The sequence below is a fragment of the Leuciscus leuciscus genome (assembly GCF_965113295.1).
Source record: "Leuciscus leuciscus genome assembly, chromosome: 23".
In the NCBI taxonomy this organism is placed as follows: Eukaryota; Metazoa; Chordata; class Actinopteri; order Cypriniformes; family Leuciscidae; genus Leuciscus; species Leuciscus leuciscus.
In genome coordinates, this window is record NC_138747.1 from 13,603,253 (window position 1) to 13,622,982 (window position 19,730).

At 35.8% G+C, this 19,730-nt stretch overlaps 2 protein-coding genes across 4 annotated transcripts in view; both read right to left on the reverse strand.

The window, feature by feature from the left end:
• The window catches only part of LOC309488098 (uncharacterized protein), a 200,358-nt gene extending 194,226 nt beyond the window's left edge, over positions 1 to 6,132 (reverse strand). The window contains exons 1-5 of one of the 3 annotated variants that reach the window (XR_014202013.1): positions 5,818 to 6,132; positions 5,043 to 5,488; positions 4,606 to 4,670; positions 2,627 to 2,743; positions 661 to 1,694 (exon numbers count right to left, since the gene is read on the reverse strand). Coding sequence is in view for 2 of the 3 variants with exons in the window: in XM_082156144.1 (XP_082012270.1) it covers positions 37 to 173; positions 2,627 to 2,743; positions 4,606 to 4,670; positions 5,043 to 5,488; positions 5,818 to 5,998 (946 nt within the window). In the remaining variant the exon portion in view is untranslated. Of the gene's footprint in view, positions 1 to 36; positions 174 to 660; positions 1,695 to 2,626; positions 2,744 to 4,605; positions 4,671 to 5,042; positions 5,489 to 5,817 lie in introns of all 3 variants that reach the window. The other 2 variants (XM_082156144.1, XM_082156145.1) reach the window with 2 other exon arrangements.
• A 300-nt stretch (positions 6,133 to 6,432) lies between these two features.
• Positions 6,433 to 14,571, reverse strand: LOC309488086 (uncharacterized protein). Its single transcript, XM_082156113.1, has 6 exons — positions 14,308 to 14,571; positions 13,533 to 13,978; positions 13,011 to 13,075; positions 9,252 to 11,842; positions 8,668 to 8,765; positions 6,433 to 8,126 (listed from the first exon to the last, which is right to left on the reverse strand). Exons 1-5 carry the CDS (start codon positions 14,486 to 14,488, stop codon positions 8,698 to 8,700), a joined length of 3,351 nt encoding a protein of 1,116 aa, XP_082012239.1. The 5' UTR covers positions 14,489 to 14,571; the 3' UTR covers positions 6,433 to 8,126; positions 8,668 to 8,697.
• Positions 14,572 to 19,730: the final 5,159 nt, after the last annotated feature.

The window sequence follows — 19,730 nt, forward strand, 5'->3', positions numbered from 1 at the left end:
ATTGATTTTTAATTAGTATAGTTAAAATGTCCTTACGCATTTGTTGTTGTTGTTGTGCTTGTTGTTCTTTATCAAGTGCCACTTCTTCTATGTGCCGGATCTTCTTTATTCTGTGCATTTCCTCATTTTCACTCTTATTCCTCTTGTTTCTTTCCCGCTGTGATTGCAATTTACTTGTGGGAAAAAGAAATACACATTACTTGGATTAAAGCAGTATTTATTGATGAGATTTATCGGGAAAAAGGATCCTATAATACTATAGGCCTATTTTCATGGGGTTATTCTCACGATAATGTAATGTCCAAATAATATAAATATTTCTACTTGGCAAACCTCTGTACTTAAAGGACAAGTTCGGTATTTTACACTTAAAGCCCTGTTTTCAGATAGTTTCTGATGAAATAGAACTGTTAAGATTGAAATTTGGACACATGCTGCTGTCCCGAGAATTTTCGGTTTCTGTGGTATCGCTGCAAAAGATGCTTTCCAACAGGCGTTTTACCATTCGTTGTAAAACTGTGGACCTATTTTTCCAAACGCCTCACACCCGTACATTCTTCCATTGAGAGCTTGAATAATAGACACTCCAGCCCAGCGGCGGAGTAATACCGTACCTCACAGCACATCCAATACAAGTCAATAGAGTTGGACAAAAACTACAATAAAACCTGTTGGAAAGCATCTTTTGCAGCGATTTTTGTGTGAGCATATCAGTGAACACCCCTGGACCACTCGGTGAGTTTCACGTCTTTGTAAACGAAAGTTTAATGTGTTTTAGGAAGGATTGTTCCAGTGCACCTATGCAACCATTGCAGAGGTGGGGGGGTTCTACAACAGAAACCGAAAATTCTCGGGACAGCAGCATGTGTCCAAATTCCAATCTTAACCGTTCTATTTCATCAGAAACAATCTGAAAACAGGGCTTTAAGTGTAAAATACCGAACTTGTCCTTTAAAATACAATTAATATTTCTAGTTATCAACAACAACAAAAAAGCATTTTTGTATTTTCCTAAAGTTGTTGTATGTTGACATCCACCATATTTTATTTATAATTTCTAGAGTATTTTCCCCTCACTTATCAAAGCAATGGCAAATCTTCACTCACACAGCAAAAAGAGCAAGCAAACTGCATGGAACTGCTTAATTCACTTTTTTATTTAAAAATTCAAAGAGCATAAAAATTCATGAATCAAAATACTTGGTCCATTTTCTGAAATCTAAAGTACAGTAAGAAAAATTATTACACTGATGACATGAAATTAATGTGTATTTGATAGCATTTTTGTCAGAAACTGCATGCACAGTTTACTTTATGAAATATTTGCATTTTTGCAGATGCTTTAAAAAGCACATTAAATACATAGTTTTATCATCAAGTGCATTTTCTGGGAATAGTACCAATGACTTTGGCATTGGCTAGGGACATGCTCCACCAGTTGAGTTACAGGAATACAAGTATATTTTGCACATATTTCTAAAAAGCACTAATGTTGAGCAGAGGAGGTGGTCGGCACTGGCTCTGGGGTGATTTGATTAATGTCTTCTTTAATGTTGTCTAAAACCTCCTGAAATGCTTTCTTTTTCCTGTATGCAGCAGAACTGTTCCTCCACTTTTTCTGTTGCCTTCTCAATTCTAATGGGCTCAGATCTTTAGCGAATTTCACTTTCCCCTGAGATTTTCGTCTTTGATATCTACAAAAATGAGAAATATCAACGAGTCAGTGTCTAAAAAGCTCAATCTAAAGCTGATTTTCACATAAAGACCCCATTTCTAAATACACTGCAACATGTCACATGCAACCTGTAAAGCAGTGGTTCTCAAAGTGTGGAGGCAAGATGATATTATAAGGGAGACAGCTCTATCTGACAATATATACACTACCGTTCAAAAGTTTGGGGTCAGTAAGATTTGTAATGTTTTTAAAAGAAGTCTCTTCTGCTCACCAAGGCTGCATTTATTTGATTAAAAATACAAACAAAAACAGTAATATTGTGAAATATTATTCCAATTTAAAACAGCTGTTTTCTATGTGAATATACAGTAAAGTAATTTATTCCTGTGATCAAAACTGAATTTTCAGCATCATTACTCCAGTCTTCAGTGTCACATGATCCTTCAGAAATCATTCTAATATGATGATTTGATGCTCAAGAAACATTCATTATTATTATCAATGTTGAAAACAGTTGTGTACAATTTTTTTTCCACAATTCTTTGATGAATAGAAAGTTCAAAAGAAGATATATATATATATTTATCTTTTTATATATCTATCTATCTATATATCTATATTCATAAATAAAACATTATTACATAATTAGACACAGTGACACAGAGAACATGCATTTATTTGAGATAGTAATCTATTTTGTAACATTTGAAATGTCTTTACTGTCATTTTTCATCAATTTAATGCCTCACTGCTGAATAAAAGATTAAAAGTATTAATTCATTTAAAAATTAAAATCTCACTGACCCCTAACTTTTAAACGGTAGTGTATTTATGAAGAATACATGTTCAGTTGTTACTACACCAATGCATTATGTACTTGCATTGGTAATAAAGCATCTAACCTACAGTCACTCCTGAACAGTATAGTTCCTCATGTAAGCTGCAGTATACCTCTCTCTCTCCTTTTTCCTGTATGCATCACGAAGCTCAGGATTCCCGTACACTTTCTGCCTGTGCTTTTGGGTTCTAGCGCTTGCTGCAGCCTTCTTTCGCTCTTCATCTGCCAATCTAAACAACAAGAAAGATTTGACCTTAAAAAAGGAACTATCATATGTATTTGCTTCTTTAGGGCGGTGTCCCACTAGACAACTCAGAACAACTCTATTTTGGTAGGGGATGTCACACCTGCAGACTATTTCAGCACAGATCTCACCCTTTTCTGTTGGAGCTTTTCTGTCACATGCACAGGCTAAGAAAAGAAGAGGCTGTAACAGGCTAAATCACTGCCTCTGACTTTGCCCTGAATGAGTGTGATTTTGTTTATCCATCCAGGTCTTGCCGTAGATGTGTAGGAAAACCTCTGAAAACCGTGTGAAAAAAGTTGCCAGATCCAAATAGAACTTGTTTCAATGGTAATTTCCAAGTCCGACTGAGCAATAAAATCAGACGTTGGATATTGTCGGAGACCAAGCAGGGCCATTAACACCCACCTGCTACCTGAGAGATAAAAATACAGCTACAAAAACCTACCTGGAAATCTGCTGAACACCTGGCTAGTGGGATGCCCTGCGTTCACATGCGTATGACTGAAGGGGAATGGAGTTTGTAGTCAAGCGTGACTGTAATCATAATATAGCAACTTATTGCTTAAATGTACGACTTTTTTGTGGAAAAAATATCTATTTTAAGGAAGTATGCATCAAACATGTCAGTAAATATATTTATAATATATAAATATATATTTTAAATAAATGCTGATCTTTCTATTAGTCAAAGAATCCTGAAAATGAAAATGTTTTCCACAAAAATATTAAAGGGATAGTTTACTCAAAAATAAAAATGTTGTCATTACTTACTCACTCACCCTCAAGTTGTTCCAAACCTGTATGAATTTCTTCTGTTTTACACAAAAGAATATATTTTAAGGAATGTTGGTAACTAGACATAGTATTTGGAAGTCAATGGCTACTGTTAACTGTCTGGTTACCAACATTCCTTAAAATATATTATTTTGTGTTAAACCGAAGAAAAAACACATACAAGTTTGGAACAACTTTAGGGTGAGTAAATGATGACAGAATTTTCGTTTTTGGGTGAACTCTCTCTTTAAGCAGCACAACTTTTTTCAACATTGATAATACGAAATGTTTCTAGATCACCAAATCAGCATATAGAATGATTTCTGAAGGATGATACTGAAAATTCAGCTTTGCCATCACAGGAATAAATTACATTTTAAAATATATTAAAATATAAAAATTATTTATTTAAAACTGTAATAATATTTCAGAGTTTTTTTATTATTAAATAAATGCAGCCTTGGTGATCATAAGAGATTTTAATTAAAATCTTACTGACCCCAAACTTTTGAATGGTAGTGTATTAATTCAATAATGTTTTGATAAAAGTATTGAAATCAATTATGCTTTAACATGAAGTTCTCTGACATAATGTAGCGTTCACATTACTAATTAAAACTGTCTAATGCGTTTATGCGGTTTTGAGAAATATGTGCAAAAGTAAAGAAAGTCATCCGATTAAAATAAGCAACTAACAGTAGTTACAGTACAGCAATATGTATGTTACAGTAAATATGATTATGGTGTAGTTGACCAGGATATGTTCTGATGTGTATGTGAGAATCACCCAGGATGAGCACAAATCAAAGCATCTGAAAATAAAATATATTTCGTTTTTGGAGACACTGTTTTTAGTATAATACTGACTGTAGGCAGTCTGAAACAAGAAAGTCATATTTAATAAATTTGTATTTGCATACAAACTTAGTTTAGAGCTCAGCTGACAAGGGAGTGTCACAATTGAGAATTATTAGCAAATTTTCAGGCAAAGGATTTGTGCACACTTCATATAACTAGAATAAGTCAAATCAAGTCAGCACAGATGAAACACTAAAGAATCAATTCAAGTACCTCTCTCTTATCTGAGCCAGCTCCATCCTATGCTGTGTCAACATCTCTTGATTTCTGAGGGGCAGCTGTAAAAACAACGACATCCATCAGCTCACATTTATAGCTAGGTGTCTTACAATTCAATAAAAATAATAGTCCTCCACTTTTCAATAGAAGCTTGTTTAAGCCACGGATGTGAGTTTTTTTCCATCGCAACTGCTAGTTATATCTCTTTTTTTCTCCAAATTTTGAGATATAAATTTAGAACTGCTAGAAATAATACAGAATTGTGAGATAAAAAGTCACAATTACCTCTTTTTATATATATATATATATATATATATATATATATATATATATATATATATATATATATAAGTTTTATTTATTTATTTATTTTCTTAAATCAGTGGCGGAAACAATCTTCCATAGTTAGTTTTGCATAAACACAGACTTACGTTAAATGCTTGTGTCTTATGTTTGGGGGAGCCAACTTTGATTTTGCTGACATCACTGGATGCATCACTGGCCCCTGAATCATCCAAGCCGTGTCTTGTGATGTGCTGTTGTGCCTGAAAGGTGGTACCTGTTTCAGTATTAGTCTCAGGTTCATTTTTAATTTGAGGTGCTTGATTAATAAATGGAAAAGTGTTCTCGCTGCTGTCCATCATTAGGGTTTCAGTGTCTTTGCTGGGTATCTGATCATGGTAAATGTCCATACATGGCGATAAAGGTGCTGATTCGTGGCACACAGGTATTTGCACTTCATTCTCCTCTTGCTGTGTATAAACTTCAAGCTTCATATGCATTTCTGTATCCTTCAAGTCATGTTCAGATCTCCATTCCTCTGAAAACGCCTGGGTGTATTTCTGAGTGTGAGTCTCAGAGGAACAGGGCTGCAATTCTATAATGAATAAACAAAATAAACATACTTTAGTTCTTAAAGATCATAAACGGGGAGATTATGTCAAGTGTACAATGTGCCAAGCGTACATTAGTCAAAATAATACGTGAATAACAAAGAACAATGCATTATAAAAATGCCAAATAAGTGACACAACCTAAACATCTCAATAAGCTAATGTTAATAATGTATACTATTTAAAGGATCATGGTTGACTTAAATGGCTATGGTAAAGGAATTAAAGACTAACTATCGAGATTTCGTGTTCATAAAAACCATAACATGAAATAAATAAGTATGATAGTCAGATTTAATGTGAATTGACTAACCAGAGTCCATCTGAACTCCTGCCTGCTGCAGTCTCCTCTTGAGCAGCTCAATCTCCTGTCTGGAGCGACACATCTCCTCATTATACTCTGAAAATATGTCTTCCACAGCCTTGAATATCTCCTGCGCAGCTAAAGTTAATCGCTCTGTCAGAAAAATGCTTAAAATCTGGAGTTTGGACATTATTCCTTGATAAATATCACTGAAGTCTCTATCAAGCTGTTATTTCCACATTCATAACAGACATTTCTCGTCTATTGTTTTGTTTGCGGTCATCCTGCTGAGCTCGATGATGATCAGCGCCACCTGCCGGTCTGGATGAACGCTGCGTCCGACATTGAACAAACTCGGTCCTGGTCACTGCTTAGGCCACTGTCCTGCAGAGTTTAGCTCCTCCAAATCTAATCAAACACACTTGAACCAGTTAATCAATGTCTTCAGGATCACTAGAAGGCTACAGGCAGGTGGGTTTTATCAGGGTTGGAGCTAAACTCTACAGTACAGTGCTGTCCAGGACTGAGTTTGCCCATCCCTGGCTTAGGCAGCTGACTTAGCAATGACTTTGCAGGCAGTGTTTGCACATGAAGGTACCTCACGAAACTGATTTCGGACAGACTTCTGAGGCAGCAAAACGGTTTCATTACCTGCAACAAAATAGAGAGTTTTGGTGATAACTAAGCGAATTGTTACTATAATAATTTCTTCTAAAAAAGTCGGTCAAAAATGTACATTTACATACAAACTGACCACCAACCACAACTTTTAGACGCCATCTTTCTTTTTCAAGTTCAACTATCACAGAATGGAAGCACAGGATTGTGGGATATCAAAGGCAGGGAAGGATACAGCTATGCTGCCCTGAGGATAATTTTCTGTTTGCCATGGATACACGAATGTAACTCTTAGAAGAAAAGGCCCTGAACCTTTGGGTTCTGTCATACACTTCATAGTACCTTAATGGGTTCCCATATTGAACCAATTTTCCCTGAAAATATGAGTTAAAATAGTTTGCAAGAGAGTGATTCTAAACTTAGATGAGTTTACCTGTTCAGTGTTATGACATTTAACGTCCCCAACAATGTCTGTAGTCCCATATAGCAACTTTTAAAAGCTTTTTTAAAAAATCACGAGATGGGTATACTGGTGTATTTTGTGTTACAGAATAAAATCTTGAGTTGTTTTTCAAAAAAAAACATTGACTTCAGGATGAGTGGACTCGTTTCTGGGTTTTGGCCAACAAAAATATGTACGTCATCCCTAATGGCTGCTGAAAATTCAACTTAGTCATCACAGGAATAAATTACTTTATAAAATATGTTTAACTAGAAAACAATTATTTTAACACTGTATTTTTAATTTAACAAATGCAGCCTTGGCTTTCCAAAAACTGTTTTGGTAGAAGTATTGATATGAATTATGCTTTAACATAAAGTTCACATTACAAATTAAAACTGTCTAACTATGCGGTTCTGAGAAATATGTGCAACAAAAAGAGTCATCAACTGAAATGAGCAACTAATGGTTACAGTAGTTACAGTACAGCCTTATTTAAGTAATAGTTAACATGACTTTGGTGTGGTTGACCAGAATATGTTCTGATGTGTATGTAAGAATCACCCAAGATGAGAACTGATCAAAAGCATCAAAAAGTTTTATTTGAAAAAAATATATATTTCATTTTTTTAGATACTGTTTTTAGTATAACACTGACTGTAGACAGCCTAAAAAAGAAAGTCATATTTAATTTGTTTGTATTTACATATAAACTTAGTTTAGAGCTGACAAGGGAGTGTCACATTTGAGCATTAATAGCATTTTACATGTATGACAGGCAAAGGATTTGTGCACACTTCATTTAACTAGAATAAGTCAAATCAAATCAGCACAGATAAGTAAGCGCCTCTCTCAAAAAATCAAACAAAGGGTAATAAAATGTAACATTAAACTCAACACGAATAACTATTGAGACAGTCAGTATACACTCCATATTACAATTATGCTTGATGCATTCTTTGATGCAAAAATGCATTTTTTTTTTTATTGTCTTTTTATTGTCTGTTTTTAAACTCCTCTTCATTAACAGAGAATGGATGGTGTCCAATCAAGTTTACAGGTCCATGAAATATGTGGACTCTGGACTGTATCCACTAATTGAACATCAGGAGCCTTGGGTCAGGAAAACAAATTGCTTACTCCACGCTGCTCCTTCTTCATCCGGACTCCTTTGTCAGTTGGTAATTCAAGAACTCTGCCCAAGCACCACTTGGGTGGACAGGTGGACATATTCCCAAATAAATTCCATCTGCAAATCCTGAAATAACACAATAATAAATAATACTGCTTTACTAAGTGCCTATTTTTTTTTTTTACCTGGGCACCATTCCAACAAAATTCTTAAGTTCCCAGCCCATTGTCTTCCATACATTAAACAGTGCAATTAATAGTGATCCCGGGCTCTGCATTCATAAAGTATGCTTCATGGTAAAACGTCTAATGCCAGGGACACACTTAACCACTAGCTGAAACATTCTAAGACTGAAATGAACAGACTTATTGTTTCCAATGACTGGAGCAGATTTTAAACACCGACTGAACGCAACAGTCTCCGACTTGGCGCGTTTGGATATGATCAGTCGTAAGTATCAAATTACATTCATAATCGGCCTTACAGTCATTAAGTGTGTCCCCAGCTTAAGATGCTAATGGTGACAACAGTACATCAATGGCCTCAACCCTAATACTCAACTATAAGTCAGCTTTATGAAACCGGGACTCTGGTACATGGATATAGGACTAATGATTGAATAATAAAGTAAAAAACAAAGGATTTTTTTTTTTTTTTTTTTACCCACCTGCACTTCAATAGGCCTTTCATTGTTTGTTTAATTACTTGTTTCTTGTCCCTTATCTTCTTGAAACAAATGCATTTCCAAGTCATCAGTTGGAAGTTCTGAAAGGAGATTAATGGTGATAATGACCCGTTTTTCAAAAGTCTGACTTTAAGTTAAAATTGCTGCTGCAGCTATATCTAAGTCTTAAATCAGTATAGCATTTCAAGACTTAGACATAGCAGCAATAGTGACTTCAACCTGGAGTCAGATCTTTTACAACTACAATGAAATAAATAGCTTCTAGCAGCAATTCCTGGGCCAAGCCCTATTGGCCATTTTTGGCATGTTTGGACATTGGATTTTATTAGGAATCTTTTGAACATTGGACAGATCACATGGTTAAACACTTTGAATTTGATCAAACAATCATCAAAGCTATAGCCTGTTGCTTTAATCAGCATGCCACTCATACAACGGTTTGTTTAATTTTACAGAGACTTGAGTTTTTGAAGGCAAAACTACAGCTATTGGCTCTAAATGACAGAACATTACACACAATTTTATGTTTAAGTTGGAGCTATACTATAATCAAATGGAGCCCTTACCTGGGTTAGTAAGTTTCATCCAGAGATCTTCTATTTGTTCACCAGGATGTTGGTCATATTCACTTGTAGCAGAATTAGCAGGTACGGTGTTCTCATCTTCAGTCACAGGCTGGTATAAATCAACTATTTCAGCATCTATGTTCAAGGTACGTCGTTGCCAGGGAAAGACATAATTTGAGTTGGAACACTGGCTTCCATCATCAACATTCATACAGCCATCACAGAAGCATGAATACACACGAGTATCCAGGACCCCAGTGGAAACACAACGTACAGAATGGAGAACACGAGTTCCAGCAAGGGCAGACTTCACTTGTGTTATTGGACGGTCACGCTGAATTTCACCTCGTTTAACCAGGTAAAATGTACGGAGTTGCCCATCACAGCCATCTTTTGTCAAATTTAGATTGCAGAAATTATACATCTCCTCTGCATTTTTGATAGTGATCCTATGTGACTGGATAGCATGTTGAACAGATGATTTTACAAACCCAGAGACACCATCACTGGGCCCCTTGCTGTGGTGGGATCCAAAGTAACATCTTTCAACAGACAAACCATGTGAAGCCTTGGAGTTGCTAATGTCAGCAAATGCCACCATTGACTTGTATTGTGCGCCACAACCATTTGTGAATTCAACTACATGCTCTAACTTCAGTCCTCGCTTTTCTTTTAGGTGCTTTATAGCCAGAGTTTCGAAGTGGTGAACGGCATTGGTATCATGGTTGAGGTCATCAGAGACAAAAACCATAGCTTCCTGGATGGTGTATTCATGACCCTCTGTGGGACACTTGTAGTAACAAATAATCGGGTGAACGGTTATCTGCTGTGTGGACCAATGTGCCGGCTGTATTTCGTCTTGGGATATGCACGAGAAATTTTCTGCAAAATCCATGATGAACAAAGACCAAGTGTTGGGCAACTTTTCCCGGATAAGGGAAAACTGTTCGTGCTGCCAGTTGGCTGCAAACAGATGTTTAGCCAAAAAGTCTGTTTCGCGCAATAACTCGTCAAACATTGTCTTGAATGTGCCACACTTAGTTGATTGAAACTTCTTGGTCTTTTGTTTACCATCATGGTTGAAAGCCTTATTCTCCCAATTTTGCCAGGACACTTCTTGTTTGCCATACAAATCTACTACCATTTTTAACTTTTCCTTGAGTAGTGATACACCACAGTCGGAGCAGGTTCTGTTAATGCACTTTAGATTATGGTACTTGCTGTTGCCACTTTTGGGACATAGAGAAAAACTGATAAGTTCATATTTGTTTTTGATCTTGAGTTTTATACACTCGGCATTGTTAGTAGCAGTGAGAATTCTGTTCAGGCTCTGAAGCTTCAGTAAAACTCCAGTACAATATTCACAGAGACACTGGTTTCTGTCTGTCCGACTCTGAAGAAGAACACATGAAGGTCGAAGCCATGAGAAAACCGGAAAGGACACAACATTCTTTTCTGGATTTTCCAGCTTCCAAAGTTCATAGGCTTCCTGTAGAGAGATCTCCATGAGGAATCTTTGTTCTTGTTTCTTTACAGTCCTCATGTAAGGAAGTTCCCGAGCTACCTTAGAATTACGATAGAAAGCAGTTATATTGTTCACAACATCCATGCAAGTGGCATCAGACTTGCGTTTTTTATCTAAACCTTCATTGAATGAGGAATTTGGTAAATTGGTGAGATATGCTGGACGGAGGTTAAAGCGCCTTGCTAAAATATGTTGCATTCTGTACTTTTTGGCAACCATCAAACTAGTGACAATCAGGCGCCTCTTCTCCAAGGATGCTGCATCCTTCTTCTTCTTTAGAGCTTCAATCGTGGATCGAAGTTTTTCTTGAGATGGCTCATCAAAATCTATTCGTCGACAAGCTGTTTTCAGACCTCTGGCTTTTAAAGCTGCTTGTTTACGAGGAGTACAGTGATGGATGAAGTCCATTACAATGTCCGCAAACTTTTCTGCATCAGCCGGAATTTTTTTGCACATCCGTGACACTGCCATTTGTTTTGCCGATTTAGTTCTAAAGCCTGTAGATCCAGCTGTACAAATTGGAGAGCCAACATTTGTTTGTGGAGTGTCAGTTCGCTTTTTTGTCTTGTTTCTTTTTTCCCTCTTTCGGGACGCATCTCTTTCACGAATTAGTATTTTCTTCAGCTCTCCCATCCTCTCCCTCTCCTCTCTTTTCTTTATCCTATCATACTCTCGTTTCTTCATCCTCTCATTTCTTGTTAAGACTTTTCTTTTCTTAGGTGGCGGAAGCTCTTCATCCGCTTTACACTGCTTTTCATCTGTTCTTCTACATTGTAACTTCTTTTTGGCTCTGAATCTTCTCTGTCGCTCACGATTATTTTCCTTATCAATTTCTATAGAAGCAGCAGCCCTCTTTCTTCTATACTCCTTTGCTCTTGCAGCTTCCAAAGCTTTGAACTCAGCAAATTTTACAGGATCTTCTTTCAAACGATCCCTCCAGGCCTGACTGTATCTCGCATTTTTGGCTTTCCACTTGTCATATTTTGACACTTCATCCTGACAGACAAACGGTTGACTTTTCTTACTTTCACGCCCCGAGTTACGGAGCTGGATTGTGAAAGACATTCTGAAATGAAAATATTTACACCATTTAGTTGATTTATTCAAATATGTACATCAGTGGAGGGAGTTTTAAAAAGGTAACATATAGAGAATATACATAATATAAGAGAATAATATATTTTACTCTATTCTATTATACATACATATATATATATATATATATATGAAGAGTTCAGATGCAAAAGCCTCTAAGTGCCATCTGAAATTTTCATATATTTAAGTTCAGTAATTTCACTTAAATGACAATTAATAGGTAATCTTCATTGCCATTTAAGTGAAATTACTGAACTTAAATATACAAGGTTGATAAAAATGATCATTCTAGAAGAAAATTGTATTAGGTACATTATCGTCTCTGACAGACCGCTCAGGCCGGCATTTTCTCCCTCTTCTCGGAAAGCAATGACAAGGTCAAAACATCCAATAGTGGGTGTAGGGTTTTCCAGAAAATGTGTGCACTACCTGGACCTCTGCTTCTCATAAATACTACCGTGTATTGTGCACGTTATTTTTTTATAGACATCAATGTTTTTGAAATTTAAAATGTTTGAATTTGAAAACAGAATGATAGTAAGGTAATAATTTTTTTTATTTCTTTGCCGATAAATATTCAGTGAATTGACTGATGGCCATGAGTATGTTATGTTGATGTTTTTAATTCTAATATTCCAACCGACAGCCAGCCTAAGTTTTTGACGGATGTGAAAACGTATGTGAGGGGTGAACTATGTTTGATTTTTGGGTAATTACAAAACGTTATAAGATGTTAGAAATGTTTTTTGCATGGCTCATTATACTTATTTTACAGAATTAAGTTTATTTCGTGGCTTAAAAAAATAACATTACTCAGAGACTGACATGTTTGGCTCATTTTTCAAGTTCAGTGTTTTTTATGCACAAGGATGTTTTTTATTGTCTCTTAAAACAAAAACAAAAACAAAAAACATGAAAATGCAGATCCTGTTGTAAATAATAGTTAAAAGACTAACTGTTGTACAATTTTTTTAAAGATTTGGACTCATGTGCAACAGTAGAGTCACCGATTGAAATTAGCAACTAACAGTAGTTACATTACATGTATGACAGGCAAAGGATTTGTGCACATTTCATATAACTAGAATAAGACAAATCAAGTCAGCACAGATGAAACACTAAAGAATCAATTCAAGTACCTCTCTCTAATCTGAGCCAGCTCCATCCTATGCTGTGTCAACATCTCTTGATTTCTGAGGGGCAGCTGTAAAAACAACGACATCCATCAGCTCACATTTATAGCTAGGTGTCTTACAATTCAATAAAAATAATAGTCCTAGTCCTCCACTTTTCAATACAAGCTTGTTTAAGCCACAGAATAAAAAATAAAAAAAGGTAATTGGGAGATTTTATCTCACAAATCTGCCTTTTTCTTCTTGCAATTGTGAGTCATATCTTTTTTTTTTTCTGAATTGTGAGACAGCAAGTTACCAGAATTGTGACATATAAACTCAGCCACAAGAAAAAAATCTGAATTCCAATAGTTTATATCTCACAATTCTGGCTTTTTTCTCTGAAGTTTGAATTGCTAGATTTAAACGTGCAAAAAAAGTCAGAATTGTGAGATAAAAAGTCACAATTACCTCTTTTATACATATTTTAAAACAGTGGCGGAAACAATCTTCCATAGTTTTGTTTGTTTTGCATAAACACAGACTTACGTTAAATGCTCGTGTCTTATGTTTGGGGGAGCCAACTTTGATTTTGCTGACATCACTGGATGCATCACTGGCCCCTGAATCATCCAAGCCGTGTCTTGTGATGTGCTGTTGTGCCTGAAAGGTGGTACCTGTTTCAGTATTAGTCTCAGGTTCATTTTTAATTTGAGGTGCTTGATTAATAAATGGAAAAGTGTTCTCGCTGCTGTCCATCATTTGGGTTTCAGTGTCTTTGCTGGGTATCTGATCATGGTAAATGTCCATACATGGCGATAAAGGTGCTGATTCGTGGCACACAGGTATTTGCACTTCATTCTCCTCTTGCTGTGTATAAACTTCAAGCTTCATATGCATTTCTGTATCCTTCAAGTCATGTTCAGATCTCCATTCCTCTGAAAATGCCTGGGTGTATTTCTGAGTGTGAGTCTCAGAGGAACAGGGCTGCAATTCTATAATGAATAAACAAAATAAACATACTTTAGTTCTTAAAGATCATAAACGGGGAGTTAATGTCAAGTGTACAATGTGCCAAGCGTACATTAGTCAAAATAATACGTGAATAACAAAGAACAATGCATTATAAAAATGCCAAATTAGTGACACAACCTAAACATCTCAATAAGCTAATGTTAATAATGTATACTATTTAAAGGATCATGGTTGACTTAAATGGCTATGGTAAAGGAAATAAAGACTAATTATCGAGATTTCGTGTTCATAAAAACCATAACATAAAATAAATAAGTATGATAGTCAGATTTAAGGTGAATTGACTAACCAGAGTCCATCTGAACTCCTGCCTGCTGCAGTCTCCTCTTGAGCAGCTCAATCTCCTGTCTGGAGCGACACATCTCCTCATTATACTCTGAAAATATGTCTTCCACAGCCTTGAATATCTCCTGCGCAGCTAAAGTTAATCGCTCTGTCAGAACAATCCTTAAAATTTGCAGTTTGGACATTGTGTGTTCATAAAATATCACTGAAGTCTCTATCAAGCTATTATTTCCACATTCATAACAGATATTTCTCGTCTATTGTTTTGTATGCGTTAATCCTGCTGAGCTCGATGATGATCAGCGCCACCTGCCGGTCTGGATGAGCGTATATAAAAAACATTTTTCTCATCCTTACAAAAAAATGTAATTTTAGAATTAAAAATTAATTAATTATTTGACAGTTGCTAAAGGCAAATTGCAACTGTTTAATTTTAGCATTTTATTACAGCTTTGTAATAAAATATGATCAGCCTATAAAAGTTAAAATATCTGACTGGAATGTTAAATAATCCAGAGATTTTTTAAACAAGTTTAAACAACAGTGTTAATCTGTGTTAAAAATAAATAAATAAATTGTTTATTACAAACTATACATCAAATCCTATAGATAACAGTGGACATTTCCCTAAGTTTGATTCAAGAGTTCAAGATTTGAGGAACTAATATATGCTGCATATCTCTCCCCTCAACAAATTCAATTCAATTCACATCCTTTCACCTGCAAAATAACACTCACATCCTTCTTTCTCCCTAAAATAAGGATCACTTTCTGTTACCATGGAAACAGCAATGTAACTCTTAGAAGAAAAGGTTCTAACGTCCCCAACAACGTCTGTATTTAGCATCACCGCCTTTTTCAATTCAGCTTTATAAAATCTCGAGTGGGGTATATGGGTGTATTTTGTGTTGTAGAATAAAATCTTGAGTTAGTGTTCATCACAGACCTTTAGGCTTTTAACCAACATCCCCTTCAAAAAACAATCAAACATTGACTTCAGGACGATGGGTTTTGGCCAACAAAATTATGTCATCCTTTCAGCACTACGGTTCTATAACCCCATTTAACCTTTTTTCTAAGTGTGTTTAATAATGGTATTTGTTATGAAAAAAGGACCCAAAACACATTAAGAAACTATAATGCTGCAATAATAAAAAAAAAAAAGATTTTATTATCAAAAGTCTTTAGAAACAGCTTTGAAAAACATCAACATCAAATATTAGAAACCAACCTCAAATACTCTGAAATATTGATACTGAACTTAAAAAAGAATATAATCAATAAGTTATGATAACATGTTTTTACATTGCTTTAACTCATCAAAATAAGTTAAGCAATTTGCAACTTTTTTATAGAGGTTATACAAGATTCAACTCATTTTTTATAGTCAGTTTAATGGTAATGAAGAAAGTAAGTTGAAATTACTTAAACATCTAAGTTGACTGTACTTAAAAAATGTAAGCAACTTATTTTTTCAGAGTAATATCAGAGGAGAATAATTACACATATGGTCAAACGCACATGGGCCTTGGAGTGTGTGTGCGGTTAAGAGCAGATTTACAGTGCTGTGAAGAATAAGTCATTGTTTGACAGGGCCAGCTGTCAGCTCCACTCTTCCTCACGACAGGCCTTGCATGGCCACCTGCCTACTATTCTCCATCTATGGTCACAAACTCTCTCCTCAGACCACCTCAGATTAGTGCCAAAACACATTACTTTATTGCTAATTGCCATTTTGTATTGTTCAGTATAAAAAAGTAACCAGTTGCTCTTCTCAAAGAATCAAATATAATGCCCATTTGGAGCCGTTTAGATATTTGACCTTATAGCAAATCAATAATTTATTTTACATGACTTACAGAATATTCTATCGTTCAAAGAGTTTGGGATCAGTACAAGTTTTTTTTAAAGGACATTAATACTTTTATTCAGCAAGGATGCAGTAAATTGATCAAAAGTGACAGTACAGACATACGTAAAATGCAACACAAATGTATATTTTAAATAAATCCTGTTTTTTGTAAATCAAACAATGCTGAAGTGTCACGGTTGTGTATCATAGTTTCCACAAAAATATTAAACCGCACAACCGTTTCAATATTGACAATAATCAGAAATGTTTCTTGAGCAGCATATTTGTGATTTCTGAAGGATCATGTGACACTGAAGACTGAGTAATGATGCTGAAAATTCAGCTTTGGCATTACAGTTTTAAATATATTAAGATAGAAAACAGTTATTTTTTAATTGTAACATACATTTTTTTACTGTATTTTTGATCAAATAAATGCAGCTTTAGTGACCATAAGAGAAAAAAAGTCTTTTGAATAGTATACAAATTAAACCTGAAGAAATGGAACAAATAACAATATGTATGCACTATGAAAATGCAAAAGTAAAAAGAAAAATAATACTTAAATATTTAAAAAATATTTAATCTATATGAGCCATTTATTTGTATAGCACATTTTACACATTTCATAATGGATAAATAAATGAACATTTTTAAATCATATCACAATATTCAAATTAACTAAAACTGCTAAGAATGTATCTTAAATTAATGTATCTTAAAAATGATCACTGGATAATTGTAAAGTTGTTTTTGATCATGTTGCATCAGCATTGCAAATCAGTCAGAACTCGGTTTTTAAAACACAGTGATCCAAACAAGATTGAAAAAAAAAAAAAACAGTGACACATCAGATGCCACTGTGCTGGCATGAACATGCCACAGACATGTCAGCACAACTACAACATAACTGTCATTCCGTGTCATCCCAACGCCCCACAAAAACACTCTGCAACATGCCACTCTAACCGGCGACTCCTAAAACACAGTTCTGTCGTAAACAAGCCTTTATGCTTTCAAACACGGAGAGTAGGAAGGTTGTGGTATGTTTATGCAGGAAGCCGCCTTGACTGGAACCTGTCTTTGTTTATCAAGTCATTGAAGTCAGGGATATGCCTGGTATCTGTGCCACTTTCCTAGATTTGCATTCCAGTGACTGGGATGTTTACACTATTCCGTTTATGTCTCTTCAAGTAAGAGTAACCGTATCTGCATCATGGGCATTCTCACCCCGTCTTCAATGTTGTCTAACTATTTGGTCGCTCCAGAAACCGAAGCGCTAAATTTGTGCTCCTGATGACATGGGAGAAGGTCACTGGAGCCCAGAGTCAGATATAAACAGAGAGGGACGAGCAGAGAAGCTTGTAGGCCATATTTTTACTCGCAGATAAAGCCTGGGACGGGGCTCAACTTTCCTTAACGTCCCAACTGGAATCCAGACATGGAAGACAAACAAAATTAGGACCATTACCGACATAGTTTCCGCAGAGAACATTTGAACGCGGTCCCATCCCTGCCCCACCTTTTCGAATGGATGTCATATACAAGTAATGATCACAAATGTTTGAATTGAAAAGCGTGGCGATTTCCATGCATTCATCCATGGAATGATCGCCGTTAACTGCTGAGAATGAAAAATATGCACGTCTTTGAAATCTATATTTCGAATTCCAAAGACTAATATTAGGTCCACAAACTGCAGAGAAAAGGTATTTAAAGGATGCTATTCTGAGAAGCATTCCTGGATGTTCGTGGCATTGAGGCATCAGTGTAGGTCTGTGGGTGACAACCAAATGGAATTCAACAGGAACACACACCCTGTTATGTGAAGAAGAAGAAAAAACAGAATAGATATCCAATCTTGATTTTGACTGATGCAATTCATAGGGAGGTCATAGGTGATCCATTTTTAGCAGTTATAGGCCTACATGCAGAGGTGCTTTTTTCCATGATGTCTCTTGAAGGGCAATGCAGCATATTATGAGGTTTAATGGGTTTGTCAGCTGTTCTATGATGCTCTTGTCGAGAGGTGTTTCCACCAGCTTCCCACATGGACAGCCGCCATGATTGTGCACTTAGAAAGTGATGTATCGTTAACGGCTTGTCTGGTCTATTTAAATGACCCATGAGAGGCCGCAGTCGCACTGCCACAGTTTAAGAAGATGATTGATAGTTTTCCTTGTGAGGTTGATACTGTTGTGGAATACATGCTAATTGGGCACATATGACTTATGGAAACAATCTATCCCTGAATGAGCTGAAAGCAAGGTTAAAGGGCAAGTTCACCCAAAAATTCAATTTCTCCCTCGTGTCGTTCTAAACCGTTAAGACATTCGTTCATCTTCAGAACACAAATGAATATTTTTTTGATGAAATCAGAGAGCTCTTCGAACCATCCATAGACTGCAATGCAACAACCACTTTCAAGGCCCAGGAAGGTAGTAAAGACATCATTAAAATAGTCCATGTGACTACAGTGATTCAACCTTAATGTTATGAAGCGACGATAAAACGTTTTGTGCGGAAACCCCCCCAAAAATAACGACTTTATTCAACAATCTCTTCTCTCCCACGTCATTGTCCTACGCTGTTGACGTAGGAAACACAGTGCGACGCTTCTGGGTTCTGCACCAGAACGGCGCCTCACTATTGGACGACGGTGGTCACGTGAGCACTACGACACATGCGTGTGATGCTGAAGCAGGAGCCGGCCAATAGTGAGGCGACGTTCTGACAGAAAGCTCTGGGATTTCACCAAAATATCTTCGTGTTCTGAAGATGAATGAAGGTCTTACGGGTTTGGAACAACACGAGGATGAGAAATTAACGACAGAAATTTCATTTTAAACTAACCCTTTAATACTTCTGATGTTTTAGTGAAAGGAATTAGGCCCTAATTTTAATTATATTGTTTTTACATAGTACATATACTACCATTAAAAATCTTGGGGTCAGTAAGATTATTTTTTTTTTTTTTTTTTAAGAAATTAATACTTTCATTCAGCAAAGATGCTTTAAATTAATAAAAAATGTGTCATTAGACAATCACCAAAAAATCCTGAAAATGCTACACTGAAATGCTTTCAACACTGTCAATAAGAAATGTTTTTTGAGCGCCAAATCTGTAGACTGGACTAATGATGCTGAAAATTCAGCTCTGCCATCACAGGAGTAAATTACATTTTAAAATATATGAACATAGAAAAGTTATTTTAAATATAAAATATTATAATATTTTAATAATTTTGATCAAATAAATGCAGCCTTGGTGGGCATGAGATCTTACTGACCCCAAACATTTGAATGGTATAGTGTGTAGATGAAATGTTAAATGACCCCAACAGTATCATAAAAGTGGTATAGTTTTGTAAATGAATCCAAAAATTGGAGAAGGTTTCCTGCTTGGCACTGCACTGTTACTTTTCTAGAGCTTCATTTAGAAATGAGAAAATATGTAGATCGCAAAAAGAATCACTTCTTCCATTCTGAGGCCTTGAGAATTGAGAGTCGAATTTGAAGGAGAGTTGACTCCATTAAAAGAGCCAACAGCTAGTATTGGAAATTTTGATTCATCT